Source organism: Gadus morhua, chromosome 2 (assembly GCF_902167405.1).
Source record: "Gadus morhua chromosome 2, gadMor3.0, whole genome shotgun sequence".
In the NCBI taxonomy this organism is placed as follows: domain Eukaryota; kingdom Metazoa; phylum Chordata; class Actinopteri; order Gadiformes; family Gadidae; genus Gadus; species Gadus morhua.
This window is the reverse complement of record NC_044049.1, coordinates 10,832,995-10,851,638: the sequence shown is the minus strand read 5'-3', so window position 1 is coordinate 10,851,638 and position 18,644 is coordinate 10,832,995. Positions and strand designations below refer to the sequence as shown.

Sequence of the window (18,644 nt, the reverse complement as noted above, 5' to 3'; positions counted from 1 at the left end):
TGGTAAAAAACACTGCCTCCACTCCACTGCCTACAATCCAGCCAAAAATTGATTATTCGCTCTTTCGTTATCATTTCGTTCGCCTGATGTTGTGTAGTCTCTTGCTCTGGATCGTCTCCAAGCAAAGCAGCGAGCTCGAGAATCCATGTGACGCAAGGCAGTATCACTCTGAGATGTTAGTTACGTATTGTAACTCTAGATTCTATGAGTATAGGCGCAGCCTTTTAAGGCTATCGCTATTGGGTTTTCCCTAGGCGCGAGCCTTAGCACTGAAAAATTTGTGTTCCCCACCCACCTACAGCTTGTTCAGATACAAGCGGGCGCCGGCGGACTTTCTGCTCCCAATTAAGAGCTTTTCTTCAGCTATTTAAAGGACAATGAGACCGACCACTTAAAAGGCTGCGCCTATACTCATAGAATCTAGAGTTACAATACGTAACTAACGTTCTATTTCGTATAGGCTTCGCCTTTTAAGGCTATCGCTATTGGATTAAAGGGCGAAGCACGATGTAGTCTATGCCTCATTGGTCCCGATCAGTACCAGAAGCACAGCTACATACGTGCCAGTATCATGCGTCAGACGTAGCATAACATACGTCATGCGTCTAACGGCACGTCATCAACGAGCAGCTCTAATGTGTCTGATAAGACACAAGAGCTCTCAGCATGAATATTTGATGGGGCCTGCCCGTAACTCCGACACCTCATTGTTCCGACGTCTCAATGGTCCGAAATACTTCCCATTAGATCGACATCCCACTATGCAGACGGTTCAATGTTACGAAAACGGAATCCATTGGTCCGAAGGGCCGTTTGTCTGACTTTTCAAAAAGGAGGCGCATTAGGCCGACAGACGGCTCAATATGCCGAATAGGCCTACATAAAGAGTTTTATACCTCGCTCGCGCTCTCTCTCTTTTGTCACTTTGCTCTCCAATATTCATCGTTAACATGATATGTAGGCCAAGGTTGTATTTTGGAGCTGAGAGAGAGAGAGAGAGAGAGAGAGAGAGAGAGAGAGAGAGAGAGAGAGAGAGAGAGAGAGAGAGAGAGAGAGAGAGAGAGAGAGAGATAAAACTCTTTATATGTAGGCCTATTCGGCATATTGAACCGTCGGCCTGATGCGCCTCTTGTTTGACTTATCGGACAAACGGCCTTTCCGAAGCCTTTACAAACGGCCTAACCCTTTCAGAACAGGGGGAACGCATCCTGACAGCTTGGAATAATACTGTCAGGATGCGTTCCCCCTGTTCTAAATGGTCAAATTGAATGATATCAGCCTGAAAATCACAGGACTTATCTGTTGTGGGGAAAGAAGTCAGCAGTATGAATTTTAAAGATGTGTGAGCCTCCTTTCCTATGGAACAGAGGGGGAACAGTATCCGACAGTATTATGAATGAGCACACTTCCTTCCAAAAGTCCATAACATTCAAAATGAAAAGTCTCTCACAAAAATATTATTTTTTATTGATAGAAATCTACAATACAACATCTTCAGATAAAACTCGCTAAAAAAGTCCGTTTTGAACCTTAGCTCTCTCCAAAGTGCCTCTGTGGTACGAGCACAGCAGCTCGTGTGCGAGCTTTTTGTGTACGCGCGCTTCCTTCGCCCTTCGGGTAATTTCGGACGGGGGCGGGCACTAGGGGAAACACATCTCGACGGGGAAACAGATCTCGACACAACACCGGAACCGGCCGAGCTGTATTATTTGAAACAGGAAGTATGTCACACAGCTTATTGCATACACCCTATTGTTTTGTTATGTTATTTATTTTTGTTAGTTAATACATTTATTATAACGTTTTTTTATAAAGGTTATTGTATTGTATATTCATATCTCTGTTAACTTTTTAAAGACGTTCTGGTATAACGTTCTTTGTTTAAATGACCTTCACAGTGTGCACTGTTTGAATTAAAGTTTGTCTGTCCTCTGCCCCTTTGCTGGCCCTGTCTCTTCTACCCTCTGCTGCAGGCCCAGGGGACGCTCCACGGGTATCAGAGGAGGACCCTGCAGCAGGCCTGGAGCTTTATGAAGTCTGTGAGAGCAACAATGGGAACCTCACAACTCTATCTGTGGAGCAGAGGGATGCCATAAATAAACTGTGGAAATGGACTACTCAAATTTTAAAGAGACCAACCGCTCTTGGCTGCTGCATAATCTCGTTCAGGATGCAGTAAGTTCACATTTACAGCACTGTAGTCCAATGTATGCAACCTCATTTAGACTTGTGTATACTTCTTCAGACACTGGTCTTGGTATCTATGTATCTTTGTATGTAAGTTTCTGCACCAGTATAACCACAAATAAATAGTCTATCCACCAAGCAAGCTGATATTTAAATCCAAGTGGTTTTGTAATGTAGAGCTGATCACAGTTCACCCACATATCCTCAAGCAGGTGTTGCGAAACGTGAATACACATGCACAGTCATACCTTATGCAAAGGCCATTATGGAAAGCGTTCCTAGGTTCGGCAAAGATGGGCAAAGATTTGAAAATGTACATCATCCGGATTGTCCGTATCCATAGTGGATTACTTTAAAGTGGAAAGGAAGCAATCAAATAAAACAGATGTCTATAGCACTAGTTAAATATTTCAATATACCATAAATACAAATAAAGTCGGAAATATGACCCGTTATTCAGAATAAAGCACAAACAAGTTGCATAAATTATAATGTTTTCAGCCTGTGCGCCCCCATCTCTGTTTTCAGAATACGATGACGTCACGAGAATGGTTGGTAACATTCTATGTTGTTTACATAGCGGCTCATAGCCTCACTGGTAGCTTACTGCATCAACAAAATGTATATATATTGCACATTATATATATATATTAGAGCTGTCAAGCGATTAAAATATTTAATCATGATTAATCGCATTAATGTCATAGTTAACTCTAATTAATCGCGATTAATCACAAATTATTTTTCTATGCTAAATATCCCTTGATTTTTTTGTCCCATAATTCTTCTCATTTTAATTCTCTTATCAACATGGTGAAGTGCATCGGCTTGCCTTGTGCAAATGATTTTTTATTGATAACAACATTGGCATATACACTGATCAAAACAGGACGATACAAAAAAAGAGCCTATAGTGCAATTAAACGACTGCTTTGAACAAATGTCATTTGATCATAGCGGTCAGGCTACTGCTTCTTTGTTTTGAGCCAAAGAAAAAAAAAAAAAAAAAAAAATGTTTTTTTTTTAAATAAAATAATTGCGTTAATCGCGCGATAAAATTTTTAACGCCGTTAAATTTGGTTTGCGTTAACGCCGTTAATAACGCGTTTAACTGACAGCTCTAATATATATATATATTAGATATATACATGTATCATTTCATGATACATGTAATTGTCGTGCCATTTGGGTGTGCACATGAATATGCGAAAATTGTGCAACCGACGGTGTTTGCAAATGGATTATTTCCGAAATCAATGGATTATTTTGGCGATGGATTAGAAATTATCAAGAGCATGGAGCGAGCTAGTCTGCAAACAAGACAATCTTCAAACAGTGAGTGTACTAATTTCTCTGTTTCTCTAGTACTAGAAGCTAAGTTTACCTCTCGTTCCTCTGCCTGGCAAGCGCGTTTCTGTGCTCTTTCTCTGCGCATAAGAGCAGCGCCCGGGTCAGATTTGACAGGTCTGTCCGTGTCTCCAGCACTATAGCCACTAAAATTAAAAATTGTTGGCACAGCATCTGGCTTAAGGCGATTGGTGGGACGGCAAAAGCTCCCTCTTCAATGTAATCAGCCTCTATAAAGTGGTCGCTACTTACTCTCTGCCCTGATCCCATTCAGGGGCCGAGGCGTTTCAATGCAGATAACCATCTTCGGAGCAGTTTAGGCTTCTTGTCAGGAATGACATGGAAATTAACCATTTTACCGCTCTCTTTTACCCGATAATATTTATTTGAACAGCCAGGGGCAATACAAAATGACCCCCCTGTTCTTCTTCCAAGATTTGACATGTTTGTTTGAAAGCGCTAACTATTCTGAAAGTCGTTATCAACATGTCATTTTCCAGCGAAACTACTTGAATTTCAGGTTTAATGAAAATCCATGTATTTTCAAAAATGAAAAAGCAACCAAAAAATGGTCACAGTTCTCATTGCTTCATTTCCACTTTAAGGTTAGCCATATATGGTACAGCAATGTGAACCATTCTAGATTCCGGTCCTATGACATGCTGATTTTTGGGTGCTTTTACTTAGGTCTTAGTGGTCCCCTAACTCACACCAAACGCGGAGGGGCGACACGTTTCCATACAAAGTCAACGTGGAGACGCAAATCGTGCGAATTTTTCGCTAGAGAAAACCCGCAACAAGATTTGATTTGCAGCACGACACATTTTCTCCGGCACGGGCGGGCGCGTTCACATGGGTTCACATCGAGTTGAAATATTTCAACTTTGCCACGACATTCGCGTGATGACAGCCAATCATAAGGCACATTAATTTGAATGATTTTAGCTTGTTTGTGCCCGTGCCCGTGATAAATCACACACAAGGAAAAGTCATTCAAATTAATGTGCTTTATTTTTATCTCTCACTATTGGAGCACGTATACTCTATTGCGCTCCGCCTTCAACTATGTTAGTTACACCTTTCCTGCTGTCGGCTGCCAGACCGAGGAGCACAGGGGAGACGTTGGCTCCAGGGCCGATGCTCTCTCGGGGGAAACCCCCTTCACTTTGACCGACAGTGGGTCACCGTCTGCTTATAGGTCGGAATATGGTCGGAATGAAGCAGCCACCGAATGACCGTAAGTTTGGTCTCAGCTTTATAGGGACACTTAACAGATGTAACCCAAAATCACTAGACTGCATCATGCAGAACAATAAATAGGCCTACTTTATTAAATTAAAATCTAGATTTGCATGTGCACTTATTCACATTTAAAGTAGCCTACTGCAAAAAAGGTCAGGTTAGTAGATGTTAGGAACTTCTGAAGCGAATAACGTGGAGGCAGGTCAGAAGTGCGCGTGTGCTCCAGAGGTTCACGTGAATATTTAATCGGTGCTCGTGCCCATCGTGCGAGGCAAACAAACCGAGGGGCTTGTCGCCGCGCACTCTCCCCCCCCCCCAAATCGGCACGTCTTCACGCCGGTGGCCGCCAAGTTTGGCAAGAGTTTGCCAAAGAATATTATGTTAAATGCATTATGTAAAATCAATTTCCGCTATATTAAATAATACATCTAAATATTGGTAGGGACAATCCTTTCTTTCCCAAAGTTGTTCGGGACCTGTAGGCTACCTCCGTCCCGATGCAAAATAATGCCCTTGCTTTATTCTTACAAACAACCTAGTTTTTACTACACTAATAATGCAAAAACCCTATTTGCAAATGTTGACAGACTAACCAACCCCCCAACACAAATTCCACCTGATCTCCATTCCACGCAGAAAAGCAATGAGTTTGCAGCTTTTTATACTGAAATTGAAGGCATCAGACGCGCCATCAATATCTCCACTTCAAACAAAAATGTTGGACGTCCACCCTGTTCAGGCAAAAGTACCGTGTCAAGGATGGCATGCTTTAATGTTATAGACTCTCAAAATCTTGTGGAAACTGTGACACAACTAAAGCCATCCACCTGTTGCCTTGATACTTTACCTACTGACCTCTTTAAGAATGTTTTCGACTGCCTAGCAGTAGACATATTGTAGATAGTTAACAACTCTCTCAAGTCAGGCAATTTCCAAAAAGCTTTGAAAACTGCAGTTATTAAACCCCTTTTAAAAAGCGGAGCCTAGATGCCTCTTTTATTAACAGTTACAGACCAATATCAAATCTACCCTTCATAAGTAAAATCTTTGAGAAAGTTGTCCTCCAGCAACTTAATCACTTCATGGCATCAACTTCTTTGCTATGACACCTTCCAATCAGGATTTCGACCCCTGCACAGCACTGAGACCGCCCTCATTAAAGTTGTAAACGACATCCGTCTTAACACAGACTCTGGCAAAACCTCAATACTAATGCTACTTGACCTCAGCACTGCATTCAACACTGTAGACCATACATTACTTCTGGACAGGTTAGAAAACTGGGTGGGGCTTTCAGGAACAGTCTTAAATTGGTTCAGGTCCTACCTACAAAATAGGAACTACTTTGTTTCCATTGGCGACTTTGTATCAGAATCAACCAACGTGACATGTGGAGTCCCACAAGGTTCGATCTTAGGACCCTCTTTATTCAACATCTACATGCTACCACTAGGGCAAATCATGCAAAATAACAATATTGACCATAATTGCTATGCTGATGACACGCAAATCTATGTATCGCTATCACCAAATGACTATCGGCCCATAGATCTGCTGTGCCAGTGCATTAAGCAAGTGAAAGAATGGATGTGCCGAAATTTCCTTCAACTAAATGAGGACAAAACAGAGATAATTGTATTTGGTTCTAAAACGGAAAGACTTAAAGTAACCCAACACCTTACTCTCTGTCCCTAAAAAACCTCAATCAAAGCCAGAAATCTAGGGGTTATCATGGATTCAGATTTACATTTCGACAGTCACATCAAATCAGTTACAAAATCGGCATATTATCACCTTAAAAATGTAGCAAGACTTAGAAGACTTACCGAAGACTTACAAAAACTTGTACATGCCTTTATCACTAGTAAGCTTGATTACTGCAATGGTCTCCTTACAGGTCTCCCAAAACAAACTCTGAGGAAGCTTCAGCTTGTTCAGAATGCTGCTGCTAGAGCTCTAACAAAGACCAACAAATTTGAACATATTAGACCAATTCTGAAATCATTACATTGGCTTCCTGTAGTTCAGAGAATTGATTTTAAAAGCATGTTGCTAACCTATAAATCCCTACATGGTTTAGGCCCAAAATATTTAACTGATATGCTTCCACTACATAAGCCTTCTAGACCACTAAGATCCTCTGAGACCAATCTGTTAATTATCCCCAGAGTAAACACGAAACATGGGAAAGCAGGATTTAGTTATTATGCAACAAATAGCTGGAATAAACTCCCAGAGGATTTAAGACTTGTCCCAACTCTGAGCACCTTTAAAACAAGACTGAAGACTTTTATGTTTGCTTTAGCTTTCTGCAAAATCTTAAATACATTGCACTTTCTAAAAAGCTTTTTTAACTTTGCCTTTATCTTCTATTTTAATACTAAAATGCCTTTTTAACTTTATATTTTACCCATTTCTTTGCATATGTTTTCTTTTACTTATCTATTATTTTATTTTATTTTATAACAATGTTTATATGTGAAGCACTTTGAGTCTGCCTTGTGCATGAAGAGTGCTACATAAATAAAGTTGCCTTGCCTTGCCTATGTAGGGGGTTAGTTGCGTGTTACTCACCCCAGATCCAGAGCCATCGTAGGTGAACAACTCTCTCTGTGACACGCTGCACTGGCACCTCATCTCCAGGTGACCAACCCGCGAGAGAGACTCTCAACCCAGAGTCTCAATTCCTGAGACTACCAGCCGCCTCAGCTGTTGCTATTTACCGCTAATGAGCTCCTCAACACCGCTTCCTCTGTGTGATGTCATTGCTGTCCCTAATCATAAGTAGGCCTACCCTAAAGTGGGTACTGCTGTCCCATTGAAAGCGCTTGGAAACAGGTTTCAAAAGTTTTCATGTCGTTTATTTTTCAGTCTGGTTCTTCATAGTGTCCCTCTAAATCGTCGTAGACAGCATCATCATGAAGATCTTGACAGGTGTGCAACACCTGCAATACCATTGCTAGGCGACGGTCCAATGCGGAGAGATGTGCTTCTGAGAGAAGGGGTTGGATGACAGCAAGGGGGTCCCGGTCCAGCGACTCACGCATGACATCACTCAAACGGAATCCCGGCCGGGACATGAGGCGTAAACGTAGGAGAGTGGAACGTCGGATTCTGTAAAGAGAATAAGTGAAAATTAGGTGTTTTTATAATTTGATGTAATCCAACTATTTATATCTTTTTACGCAAATTGGTTCTGTATGGTAAGGGTCCTTGACACCCAACCAACAGGTAATGGGTTTTATCTCCAATGTACCTGTAGGCGTCCTTGAGCAAAATTAATACGTTGCTTTGTTTCCCAATGCTAGGGACACACTACAGGATGATTAGCCCGATTTCACCCTTCCAACTAACCAGCAAACCAAGATTATTTTTTGCTGGTTCTACCAATTTTGTTTGGCTCGATCGATAGCTGTACTCGTATCATCTAGGAACGTTATCGACATTTGGTTTTTAAATGAATTGCACAAGCGGTTATTCGAATAAAATTTTCCCAGGATAGTGACGTCATCGATTTTTTATTCACAGACAAAAGCTAGTAGGTATGCCATGGTGACGGGGCGACATCCACTTAGGCTGGCAATTACATTAGTATGAGAGTGTTATTGAATTAGACAGACATGACAAGTAAGGAGACATTATTTTAGATCGTCACTCTGGCTTTTCGTTCCTTTAATGTGGTAAGCTGCAACAAATGCCTATTTACATGAAGAACAATGTGACAATACATGCTGTTTTATTTGGTGCAAACCCAGGATACTATTTGGCCGTAACCTACGCTTAATATAGACTGTTAAGATAAATCGGGATCCATACACAGAAGACACCCTCTCCGAATCACCAAGTATTGAGGAAGTATCAGGAAGTATTAAAAAATGTAAGTAATATACCGTATTGGTCAGAATATAAGACAACCCTGATTATAAGACGACCCCCCGTTTTTCAACACAAACATTTAGAAAAAAAGATTTGCAGAACAAATAACAATATTAAAAACACAGTGAATTAAACACTAATTATATAAATGACAATAATAATAATGGCGGTAAAGGCCACGGCACTTTCAAGGCAAAATATGTACAGTATGATTCAAAATTAACATCAAGCAATAATCAAGCAACATTGTGAACATTCTTAAATAACAGAGAAAATACAGGCCACATATTTGACTAAACTTAACTAAAATTCGCCAAACTTCACCTCCAATGTCTATCTATCCCTCACACACGTCCTCTGCCCCGCTGTGTTCGCTCTCACTGTTATCGCTCCCCAGCTGCTCCACTTCCACCAGCTGCTCCCAAAGCCTGTCATCCTCACTGCCGTCCAATGCATTGGAGATGCAACATTTTTTAAAGCCACGGATGATGCTCTGTGAGGAAACAGCATCCCATGCATTCAGGATCCATTCACCTAGTAGACGGACTGACGGCTTCTGTGTTTTCCCGGTCGGTGTGAGTGCGTGGTTGCCAGACAGGAGCCACTCTGTGTATTTCCTTCGCAGGATATCCTAGAAAGGCTTGTTCACAACAACGTCCAACACCTGTAGCTGGCTTGCCATTCCCCCTGGTATGATCACAAGATCACCGTTCATTGCTCACACCTGACTTTTTACGGCCTCAGTCAGATGTCCGCAGAACGCATCCTGAACGAGCATGCTCCTCCTCTTCCTCAGTCCCCCGTAGCGTGCACCCCACACAACCTTTAGCCAGTCCACTACAAGCCCCATTTCCATCCAGCCCTTCTCCTGGGCACGCACGATAATGCCAGCTGGCATTGGGTCCTTTGGCAATGTCTTACGCTTTAGAATGACATACGGGGGGAGTTTGCTGCCATCAGCGAGACATGTCAACATGACAGGCTCTTCTCGTTGCCCGTTGATTCCACTAACACAGACTTTTCTCCCTTTCTATTTACCGTCACCGATGTTGGCATGTCGAAATAAATGGGTGTCTGATCAGCATTGCCGATCTGATCCAGTGGGTAGGAGTGCTTCTTCCTCAGTAAATGACAAAGCGCTAAAACGAAAGCAGCTTCTCTCCAAAGTCTGACGGCAGGTGTTGGGCCAAACTCGTTCTCCGTCCCAGTGCCAGTCCATTACGCCGCATCATCCTACGACACCAGCCGAGGCTGGCTTTAAATCCAGTGATGTTGAGCTCTCTGGCGTTTTCCAGGGCCTTAAGCTGGATGCCACCTCTGGTAATGGGCATTCCCTCACTTCTTTTTTCCCTGACGTATTCAAAAACTCTCCGGTCAACCTCACTGAAACGACCACTTTGAGTACCACGGTAGGATTTGCGCTGACTGTTGGCTTCTTTGAGACAGTGTTTTTGTGCTCGCCATCTTCTTACGTCACACTCCGTGACCCCGAACTTCTTGGCAGCTTGGCAGTTGTTACTTGACTCTGCCTTATTGACAACCATTATTTTAAAATTGCCATCATAGCTCCTCCGCTGTTGTTGATTGACCTGACCCACTTGAGCCACTTGTTTCTAAATGGTCAGCCTGTCTTTCCATCTTTAAACACCGGTAACAGGCACTGGACTACTTCTTCCCGGAACCAATTTTTGGCGTCCCCTGGGGCCGCGAATGTGCATTGACATTTAAAGGGAGAGGCGAAGAAGAGAAGCTGCGCTCTGAATACTAGACTCCAAATATAAGACGACCCGACTTTTTCTGACCTATTTCGGGTTGAAATAAAGGCTGTCTTATATTCGGACCAATACGGTATAGGCCTACACATATGAATCATAAGTCAGAACGGGCTACATTGGGCTGAACTATAAAAGGTAATATGAAGATCCGTTTGGGAGCCGGCTCTTGTTGATGAACTGATCCAAATGATCCAGCTCACTAAAAAGAACTGAAATTCCCATCACTGCATTCTTGCCGCTTTGATTCCCCACCCAAACAGATGGACCAGTAGAACATTTCAATCACTGCATACGGGAACAACTGCCTAATGGATAAGGTAAATACCAAACACATAACACATCAACTCCTTAAAAAAACAAAATATGGCACCATTTTAACACATCGTGACCGCGGGGAAAATGCTATTATTTTTGTGTGAAATATAATAATTTTCGATTGGAATCTTGATTATAAAATACAATATTCTATTAAAAACTTAAAAGCTAGTTTTTGCCTTCAGAATAATTGCAAAAATTATATAAAAATATATATATATATATTTACAAAAATTAGAATGCAAAAAGTTTTTCTCTCAACATAGAGTCTACCCCCAGAAGTTCAGCTATTGCGTTGTCAAACTTCTGGATCTTAGATTATTTAAAAGCCAAGTAGTAAATAAAAGGTCTTATATTACATGAAACATGTAAATAGTATGTATTAGTTCCGTAGTTTGAATGAAACACTGTTGTACCTGCAGCACTGACGTAGAGGGGCCAGAATGCTGGGTTCATCTCGAGAGTGACGTCCAAAGCTGAAGATTTAAGATAAAAAAAACAAAAAAAACATTGATTCATTCATTCATCTGTGGTTTTTCTGGGCGTCTACAGTAATTAATCAATTCAAATTGAGTGACTTCTACGAATGAAACTCACGCGCGTCCGTTGTCAAGATGCAGCATAAATGTCTTGTTACCAAACTTCTCAAAGGTCTCATAGTGATGTCTGTCCATGTTGCCTGAGGAGTCAGAAAATACCTTGGCCCTCACCTATCAATTCGTATTTACTCTTTAAGTCATTGGTAGAGACATTTATATGAAGCCACTTACAATTATTTCAGATACAGGTCATTAATCTGACACTCAAGCCATAAGCAACATGTAATGTTACGAAATTGGAAACATTATTTCAATGACATATCATAGTGTTCATCCAATAGTGCTGTGATATGACTTCGAGCTCTGCTCAAAATTGTGCCGCATATATAGGTGGTGACCAACCCATGAGGAAATCCAGGACAGCCATATCCATGAGGTCGACCAGCCGGGTTCCCTCGTCGTAGGGAGGGGTTTGCTTCACTCCGTCACAGAAGGCCGGGTCTTTCTCCCACCTGCGCACACACAGTGTCTTATCCTGGACATAATACATTTATAAAAAAAGTCTTTCAATTGCTGTGCTTGTTATGCTACCATAATTTGTCTGCCCATGATGGCACAAATTTCACTCCTAACCAGACCTGGAGGAATGGATCCCACTTGGTGCATAACGGTTCCTTTTCATGGTTTCTTCCTTGATATGTTGATAAAACTTGAAAAGTAATTAACTGAACACATGTTTCTCCACAAAATTTAAATCTCACAACTTTTCACAAATTCTTGGCTAAGAAGGTGAAACTTTAACTTTATGGAAAAACAAGATTCTATACAAACACATACACACTAAACTAAACAGCCACACACACAAACACATGACCAGCAGATTGTTACCCACTGTGCTAGTTTGGTGCGGCTATAGGAACGTCTCCATGGTGACCTCCAGGACCGGCGGGGTGCCAGGGTGAGATCAGGGAGCATGGTGGCAAGAGACACCTCCAGCGCAAGCGGACCGCCGCACACCGGGTTCTCCGTGGAGCAGTAGTACTCACACTGGCCGTAGAAACACGTGTTCCCCACTGGAGGGAGCCAGAGAGTGAAAAGAGGAGAACATAGAGTTGAAGTCGTTGGTGGCCGCTTAAAGCCCTGCTAAAAGCCCAAAACTGTCAAGAGGAAACGTCCATCTCTGTTGTAATACACATGCATTCACGTGGCGCACAAACCGGGGGAGGTAAAGAAGGTCCTCAACAGCTTTTTGTCTGTGGTGACATCTTTGATTTCCGAGACGACGTCGACAAGTCTTCCAACCACTGGAGGGATCCGTTGGAAACCTAGGATCCTGCGAGAGTGCGAGAGAGTGAGAGAGAGATTAGAAAGAGGCAGGGGGGAGAGATAGAGAGAGAGAGAGTCATATATTGCTGTATATACTCTATGTTATCAAGCACATGCAAAATCATTTACAGAGATGGTCTAGACTAGATGGTCATTGTCCAGGAGGTAGTTTGATTAACTCAACTGCTATCAATCGATTCGATACACACAGCATGTTCTACACTTCATGTCAATATAGCAGCCTACAATAAAATATATTCTGGATACTCACCTGTCCAGGTGGAAGGCGGAGATCTCTGCATTGTGTCGCTCAAAGTCTGAGAAGTAGAACAGATTAACATCTGTTTCCGCGTCTCTGGTCTGTCTGACAATGGCGATGGAACACGTTGACACACCCACAGACAATATATATACATACATCAATATTCTTATAGTTCCTGTAATCCCAAAAATGATTATTCACTATTTTTTATGGAGTAATTTTGTAGACGCTTTTATCCAATGAGTTAATATTTCAGTCATCAAGGAGTTGATCTTGCAAAGGGAGGTCTACTCGTAGGCCTAGATTGTGGTGGACATTGTGGCTCAAAGTTAACTCCACATCCTTTCCACTGAAATTCAAACATAACCAATAGAATTGTAATTCATTGTGCAGGACACCCTATTACGATGAAGCTGTGGTCTTACCTCATTGGTTTGAGCAGAGCCTCTCCGTGATTGGGAAACGACATGAGTAGTTTGAGCTGGGTACCCCCTCTTTTCTGCACTGAGAGAAACAAACAGACACATCAATATTAATATACATCCAAACACTTTAACAGGCAAGGTAGGCCTACACTAAATCATTTGATAAAAGCATGTGTTGGATGTATACTTAGCTGAGGTCACAGTGGACATGCCAGTTCAAAGCATTAACAAACCGTCATGACACAAAAGTACTAAAGCTAGTTGGTAATAATAATAATAATAATAATACATTTAATTTAGAGGCGCCTTTCAAGACACCCAAGGTCACCTTACAGAGCATATAGTCATCATACATTTTTTAAAAAGCAAGACATTGTGGAAAAAATAAATAAATAAATAAATAAATAAACATAAGCAATAAGAAATAAATAAAAAACAACAACAATCAAAACAGTGATCAGTTAGACGTTGTGTGCGAGTTTGAACAAGTGAGTTTTGAGTTGTGACTTGAAGGTTGAAATGGTGTCTGACTGTTTTATGTGTGGGGGGAGGGAGTTCCAGAGCCTGGGTGCTGAACAGCTGAATGACCGGGCACCCATTGAAGTGAGTCGTGATGTGGGGATACATAGTAGTCCAGCAGAGGTTGAGCGGAGGGAGCGGGAGGGAGTGTATTCTTGGAGGAGGTCGCAGAGATAACTGGGGGCTAGGTTGTGGAGAGCTTTGTAGGTGAGGAGTAGGGTTTTGTATTGGATGCGGTAGTGTACTGGGAGCCAGTGAAGTTGAATGAGGACAGGGGTGATGTGGTCAGATGATTTGGTGCGGGTGATGATCCGGGCGGCTGAGTTCTGAATGATCTGCAGTCTGTTGATAAGTTTGGTGGGGAGTCCGGTGAGGAGGGCGTTGCAGTAGTCTATGCGTGATGTGACAAATGAGTGAACTAGGATTTCAGCGCTGGATTGGGTCAGTGATGGGCGGAGTCTGGCGATGTTGCGGAGGTGGAAGAATGCAGTCCGGGTGATGTTGTGAATATGGGGTGCGAATGAGAGGGTGTTGTCCAGGATGACGCCGAGGCTCTTGACTTTGGAGGAGAAGGTAGTAGGTAGTAGGCTAACTAAATAGGTCAAGTCTTAGTATTCTCTAATTAGTAGTTTCAAAGTATCATTCCTCATATAAAAGCTACAATATCTTTATACGTTGCTATAGGAAGGCCTAACTGTAAACTCACTTTGTCGATTGTGGATTCAACATGTCTTGTCACTATTTCTCCACAACGTGGTGCCCTGCCACAACTATAACCAGACCATTAACATTGAATTTCCATTGCTGTCAACCTCCATAGGTTTTGCTGTCTCCAATGTATCATCGTCTATACATAATGTAGGGTATATCTAGAGCGCTACTGCAGTTCATTCATTGCAATAGGCCTACATGTTGCATTCCCATAGGCAGCGTTGCTGCAATATAGCAAATGCCAAATTGTGTGTATTTCAAGTTAACAAAAAAATGGGCAGGCATTTTGCACAGATACATACTTCATTTTTTATCTTTCAAATTGTGAAATACCGATTGCCACAGTGATCATAATTCAGAAACCGAAAAAATGAAAAAAAGCCAGTGAATCTATGTAGTGTAGCTCTAGAGTCTAGATCATGAATAACAAATGTGTGGAAAACATGAGATTCTGTATATCGGTACAGAAACCATTACTAAAAGCTTGCGCGGCTGGGAACTTGTTTTGTTTAATCTGCAGCACTCCAGACAAATTAAAATACTGTTGATATTCATTCTGCTGTGCTCTATCAAACACAGCCTGTATGTGTGTGGTCTTGTGTGTCTTCACGAGTGTTTGTCTTTGTTTGTTTTTCTGGGTATATTTTTTTTTATCTGCGTGGGCCTCACAGTTGTTTTAGTTGGTGTATGTAGTGAGAATGGAGTTTGTATTGTGTGTATCCATTTGGATTCAGAAAATAGGGTTAGGGTTAACTTGGATTTGTGAGTGACTCAGTAGATTCTATCAAGACTTTCAAATGAAAGATCACGCAAGCTGGAGATTGTTGAGTGAGAGGTTGTATCCTCAACTTCTCCATTTTATGTGAGTGTGACCATACATGTTTATGAGTCGGCGCTTATTCAAATGTATCGATGTTTTAGAGATAATTTTCTTCACTTCCAGGATTATGGGCTATGTCTCACACACAAACACAAAATTATGCTCTAATGCACCCACACACATACACACCCATGCGAGCCGGCCGTAACTAACCAACATTGAGGATACGCTGTGTGGAAATGTAATGGGTGACTTGGTCCAGCAGGGGATCGGTCCTGTGGTAAAGCTCCCAGCGGGAGATTCCCAGGTGGAAGCGCAGCCAGGGAGGGTGGGTTTCAGCCGCCACCGTCCAGTTAGCTTTGTCGTAGCCGTCCTCCTCACTACCACTCTGCCTATGGGAGGGGAGAATGGAGAAACATATTGTGTTTAGGCCCTGATCAACTACAAATCTGGATTCTGGGATTAAATACATTACATTTTAAGTAAAAGTATACCTCACAACTAATGCATCAAGTTTTTCACCAAATCCTAACTTATCAAACTTTCTACAAACTGATCATTTTACTGATATAAAAAAGTCAGCAATCATGCAGATACACCGTAAATGTCAAAGTATGGAGTTCCTTCTTTTACTTTTCAAGTATTCAAGTACTTCTCTGTACCCCTGTTGACAAGTGCAAAGAATACTGCTATGCTACGAAAAATAGCGATATGCATCAGTGGCCTGATCTATTATTTATGGGTTTCCACTCACCAGTAGCTGTCTTCCTCCTCCTCACCTCCTGTGTCCCTCTCTTCTTCTTCATCTTCGCTGTTCTTGACTCGCAGCAACCAATCATCTTCTTGCATTTCAGGCCTTTGCAGATTGTACAACGGGTGGCTGAACAGAGCCTCTAACTTTGAACCTCCCGGATCTACCTCCCTCATACCCTTGGTGGATATTTTATCTCCGGTTGGTTCCTTTTCCCACTCAGTGGCATTATTGGCAAAGATTCCGTTGGAGATGATGACAGATGATTTTGTTTGGCGGGAAGTACTTCCAGGATCATGGAGGGGAGATGAGGAAGAAGAGTGAGGCGGGACACAGGCCGTCTGGAGGACAGAGAGACAGAAGATGGCCAGGAGGATGTGCAGCGCCAGGGACAGACATGCCAGAACCAGACAGATGGAGCGGGTGGACCGACCGCCAACGCTTCGCCTCAACATGCTGGTCCTGTGAGAAAGAAAGAACCACCAGGGGGGAACTAAAAGGGGACATTTTTGAAGATCATTTTTCTTCCCCAAGATACTAATCCAAAAATCGCAATGTAACAGGCTGCACCGCACGGGCCATTACATTTCGGCACTGTTTAATGTTGGTAACACACAAACAAAAAAACACAAAAAAAAACGGATACCGTTCAGAAATCCAGACAACTATTAAGTATATTATTGTACACATTGATATGAACATACTCTAGGAAGGAATTCACCTGAAGAAAGGAAAGTGGGGAATAATTGCCTAGAATGGAGTAGGTCCAGATCCCTGACATCCAGCTTGATAGTCATGTCAGTACAAATGCAGACAAATCAGTAAATTAGCAAATAGGGAGAAAGGCTAACATTTACACAAACATATGCACATACATAGATAAGAGAAAAAATAATGAATGAATGCCATGAATTATACAGTTTCTGATTAACATAGTAGAGGTGAGGGGTACATACAATAGCTAGCGTCGGTTCCTGAAGGAAAGACTCAAGGACTCTGAAGTTGATCCAGTGTTCAGTCCTCCAGTGCGGATTGTCTCAGCTGGATATCCAAACACTCTCACTCTCTCTCTCTCTCTCTCTCTCTCTCTCTCTCTCTCTCTCTCTCTCTCTCTCTCTCTCTCTCTCTCTCTCTCTCTCTCTCTCTCTCTCTCTCTTCAGGTTCTCCTTGGGGTCTCTACCTCTCTTGAATCAGTAATCGCTCACGCTCTCTTTCTCTCTCTCCATCTGTCTGATCCCTCTGTCGATTGCTTTATAATTTTGATACAATGAAACAAGCACATCAAAGACGCCTGACATATGAAGGGTTAGTCTTTTTTTGGTTATTTTGAAGATTATTAAGTGTTCCTGTTTGTGTGTGTGTGTGTGTTGCCAATTCTTCAGCAATGTAAACACAGCGAGGTGGTGTATGCAGTAGGTTTCTGTGCCCCGTGTCGCTCTGACCTGGAGTGGGGAGTGGATGGTACCTCATTGATCTGCTGTCCGTTCAACGGTCAGCCAGTTAGTTATTAGCTAGCTTCATGGCTCACGCAAATCCTGGATTAATGCTTGAGATTTCAAAATTAGTTGCTCAATCATTCAATAATTACAAGTAATCAATAAAAATAAGTCATTAAGAAGATAACTGTTTAGTAATGAAATAAATCCAATGAAATAAAAGCATATACTTAAATCAAATGTATTGTCATTTTCTTAGTCCATTACCTCCTCCCCAACAAACACATTGAGACATTTAATTTAAACCCTTACACATGAACAAGATTCCCTCTCAAATCCCAGTCTTTATGATATATGAGAAAATACTGGGAAAGTTGTGAATGAGAGCAGGGAATAGCAGTATATCAATTGAGATACTGCGTACGGGATAAGATGTGTGTGTGTGAGAAAGTACTTAGAGGTTGTGCCTGACTGTTCGCGTTGATCGATTGCCAGCATGTTCCTCTAAGGTGCCGACTTAGATTAGAGTGACCTTCCAGCGTATTGGCCACAAATACATGGTCTGACCTGACCAAAGTGTCCATAAACCCTGAGCCACACGACAGGGAGGCCCATATATTCCACCTCCAAGATGGAGGTGGAATATCTTCCTTGGCATCTTCCAGTGTATTTCACCTGGCTTTTGATTCGACTCTAGGGTCTAACCAGGTTAGAGCAGCTTATAACTGACTAAACTCTTTCCTAGTCTCTACAATGGCATGCAGCATACCAACACTCAGAAACGCACACACACAGACACATAGACACACACACATACACACAGACACATGCTGCATATACAATGCTTGGATGTCAATTTGAAAAAATAAATTCCCAGGTTGCAGAACATCATCCAAAATGATTTTCTTCATCCACGGCAAAGTAATAAAATATTATGGTCATTTAGTCTCATGGCTATCTTAAAGAATACCAATATAGAAATGTATAGTGTGTGCAAATGGGTTTGTGAGATGTAAGATGTGGCGCTGGGCGAGAACTAAATTGAACGTTCTTGACACATGCTGACTGACTCGACATTCTGTCCATCAACTCTGCCTCCTTCCCTCTTTCCTG

The 18,644-nt window shown here is 42.0% G+C and overlaps 1 protein-coding gene across 2 annotated transcripts; it reads right to left on the bottom strand.

Moving 5' to 3' along the window:
• Nucleotides 1–7,321: 7,321 nt before the first annotated feature.
• LOC115538910 (extracellular serine/threonine protein kinase FAM20C) lies at nucleotides 7,322–17,529 on the bottom strand. 2 transcript variants are annotated; one of them, XM_030350137.1, is made up of 11 exons: nucleotides 17,052–17,529; nucleotides 16,099–16,880; nucleotides 15,558–15,736; nucleotides 13,295–13,373; nucleotides 12,879–12,971; nucleotides 12,499–12,614; nucleotides 12,174–12,354; nucleotides 11,684–11,793; nucleotides 11,340–11,421; nucleotides 11,159–11,218; nucleotides 7,322–7,890 (listed from the first exon to the last, which is right to left on the bottom strand). In XM_030350137.1, exons 2-11 carry the CDS (start codon nucleotides 16,548–16,550, stop codon nucleotides 7,644–7,646), a joined length of 1,599 nt encoding a protein of 532 aa, XP_030205997.1. In that variant the 5' UTR covers nucleotides 16,551–16,880; nucleotides 17,052–17,529; the 3' UTR covers nucleotides 7,322–7,643. The 2 variants fall into 2 exon arrangements, with proteins under 2 accessions (XP_030205997.1, XP_030205995.1); XM_030350135.1 differs by having other exon boundaries at nucleotides 7,323–7,890; nucleotides 16,099–16,557.
• Between the last annotated feature and the right edge of the window lie 1,115 nt (nucleotides 17,530–18,644).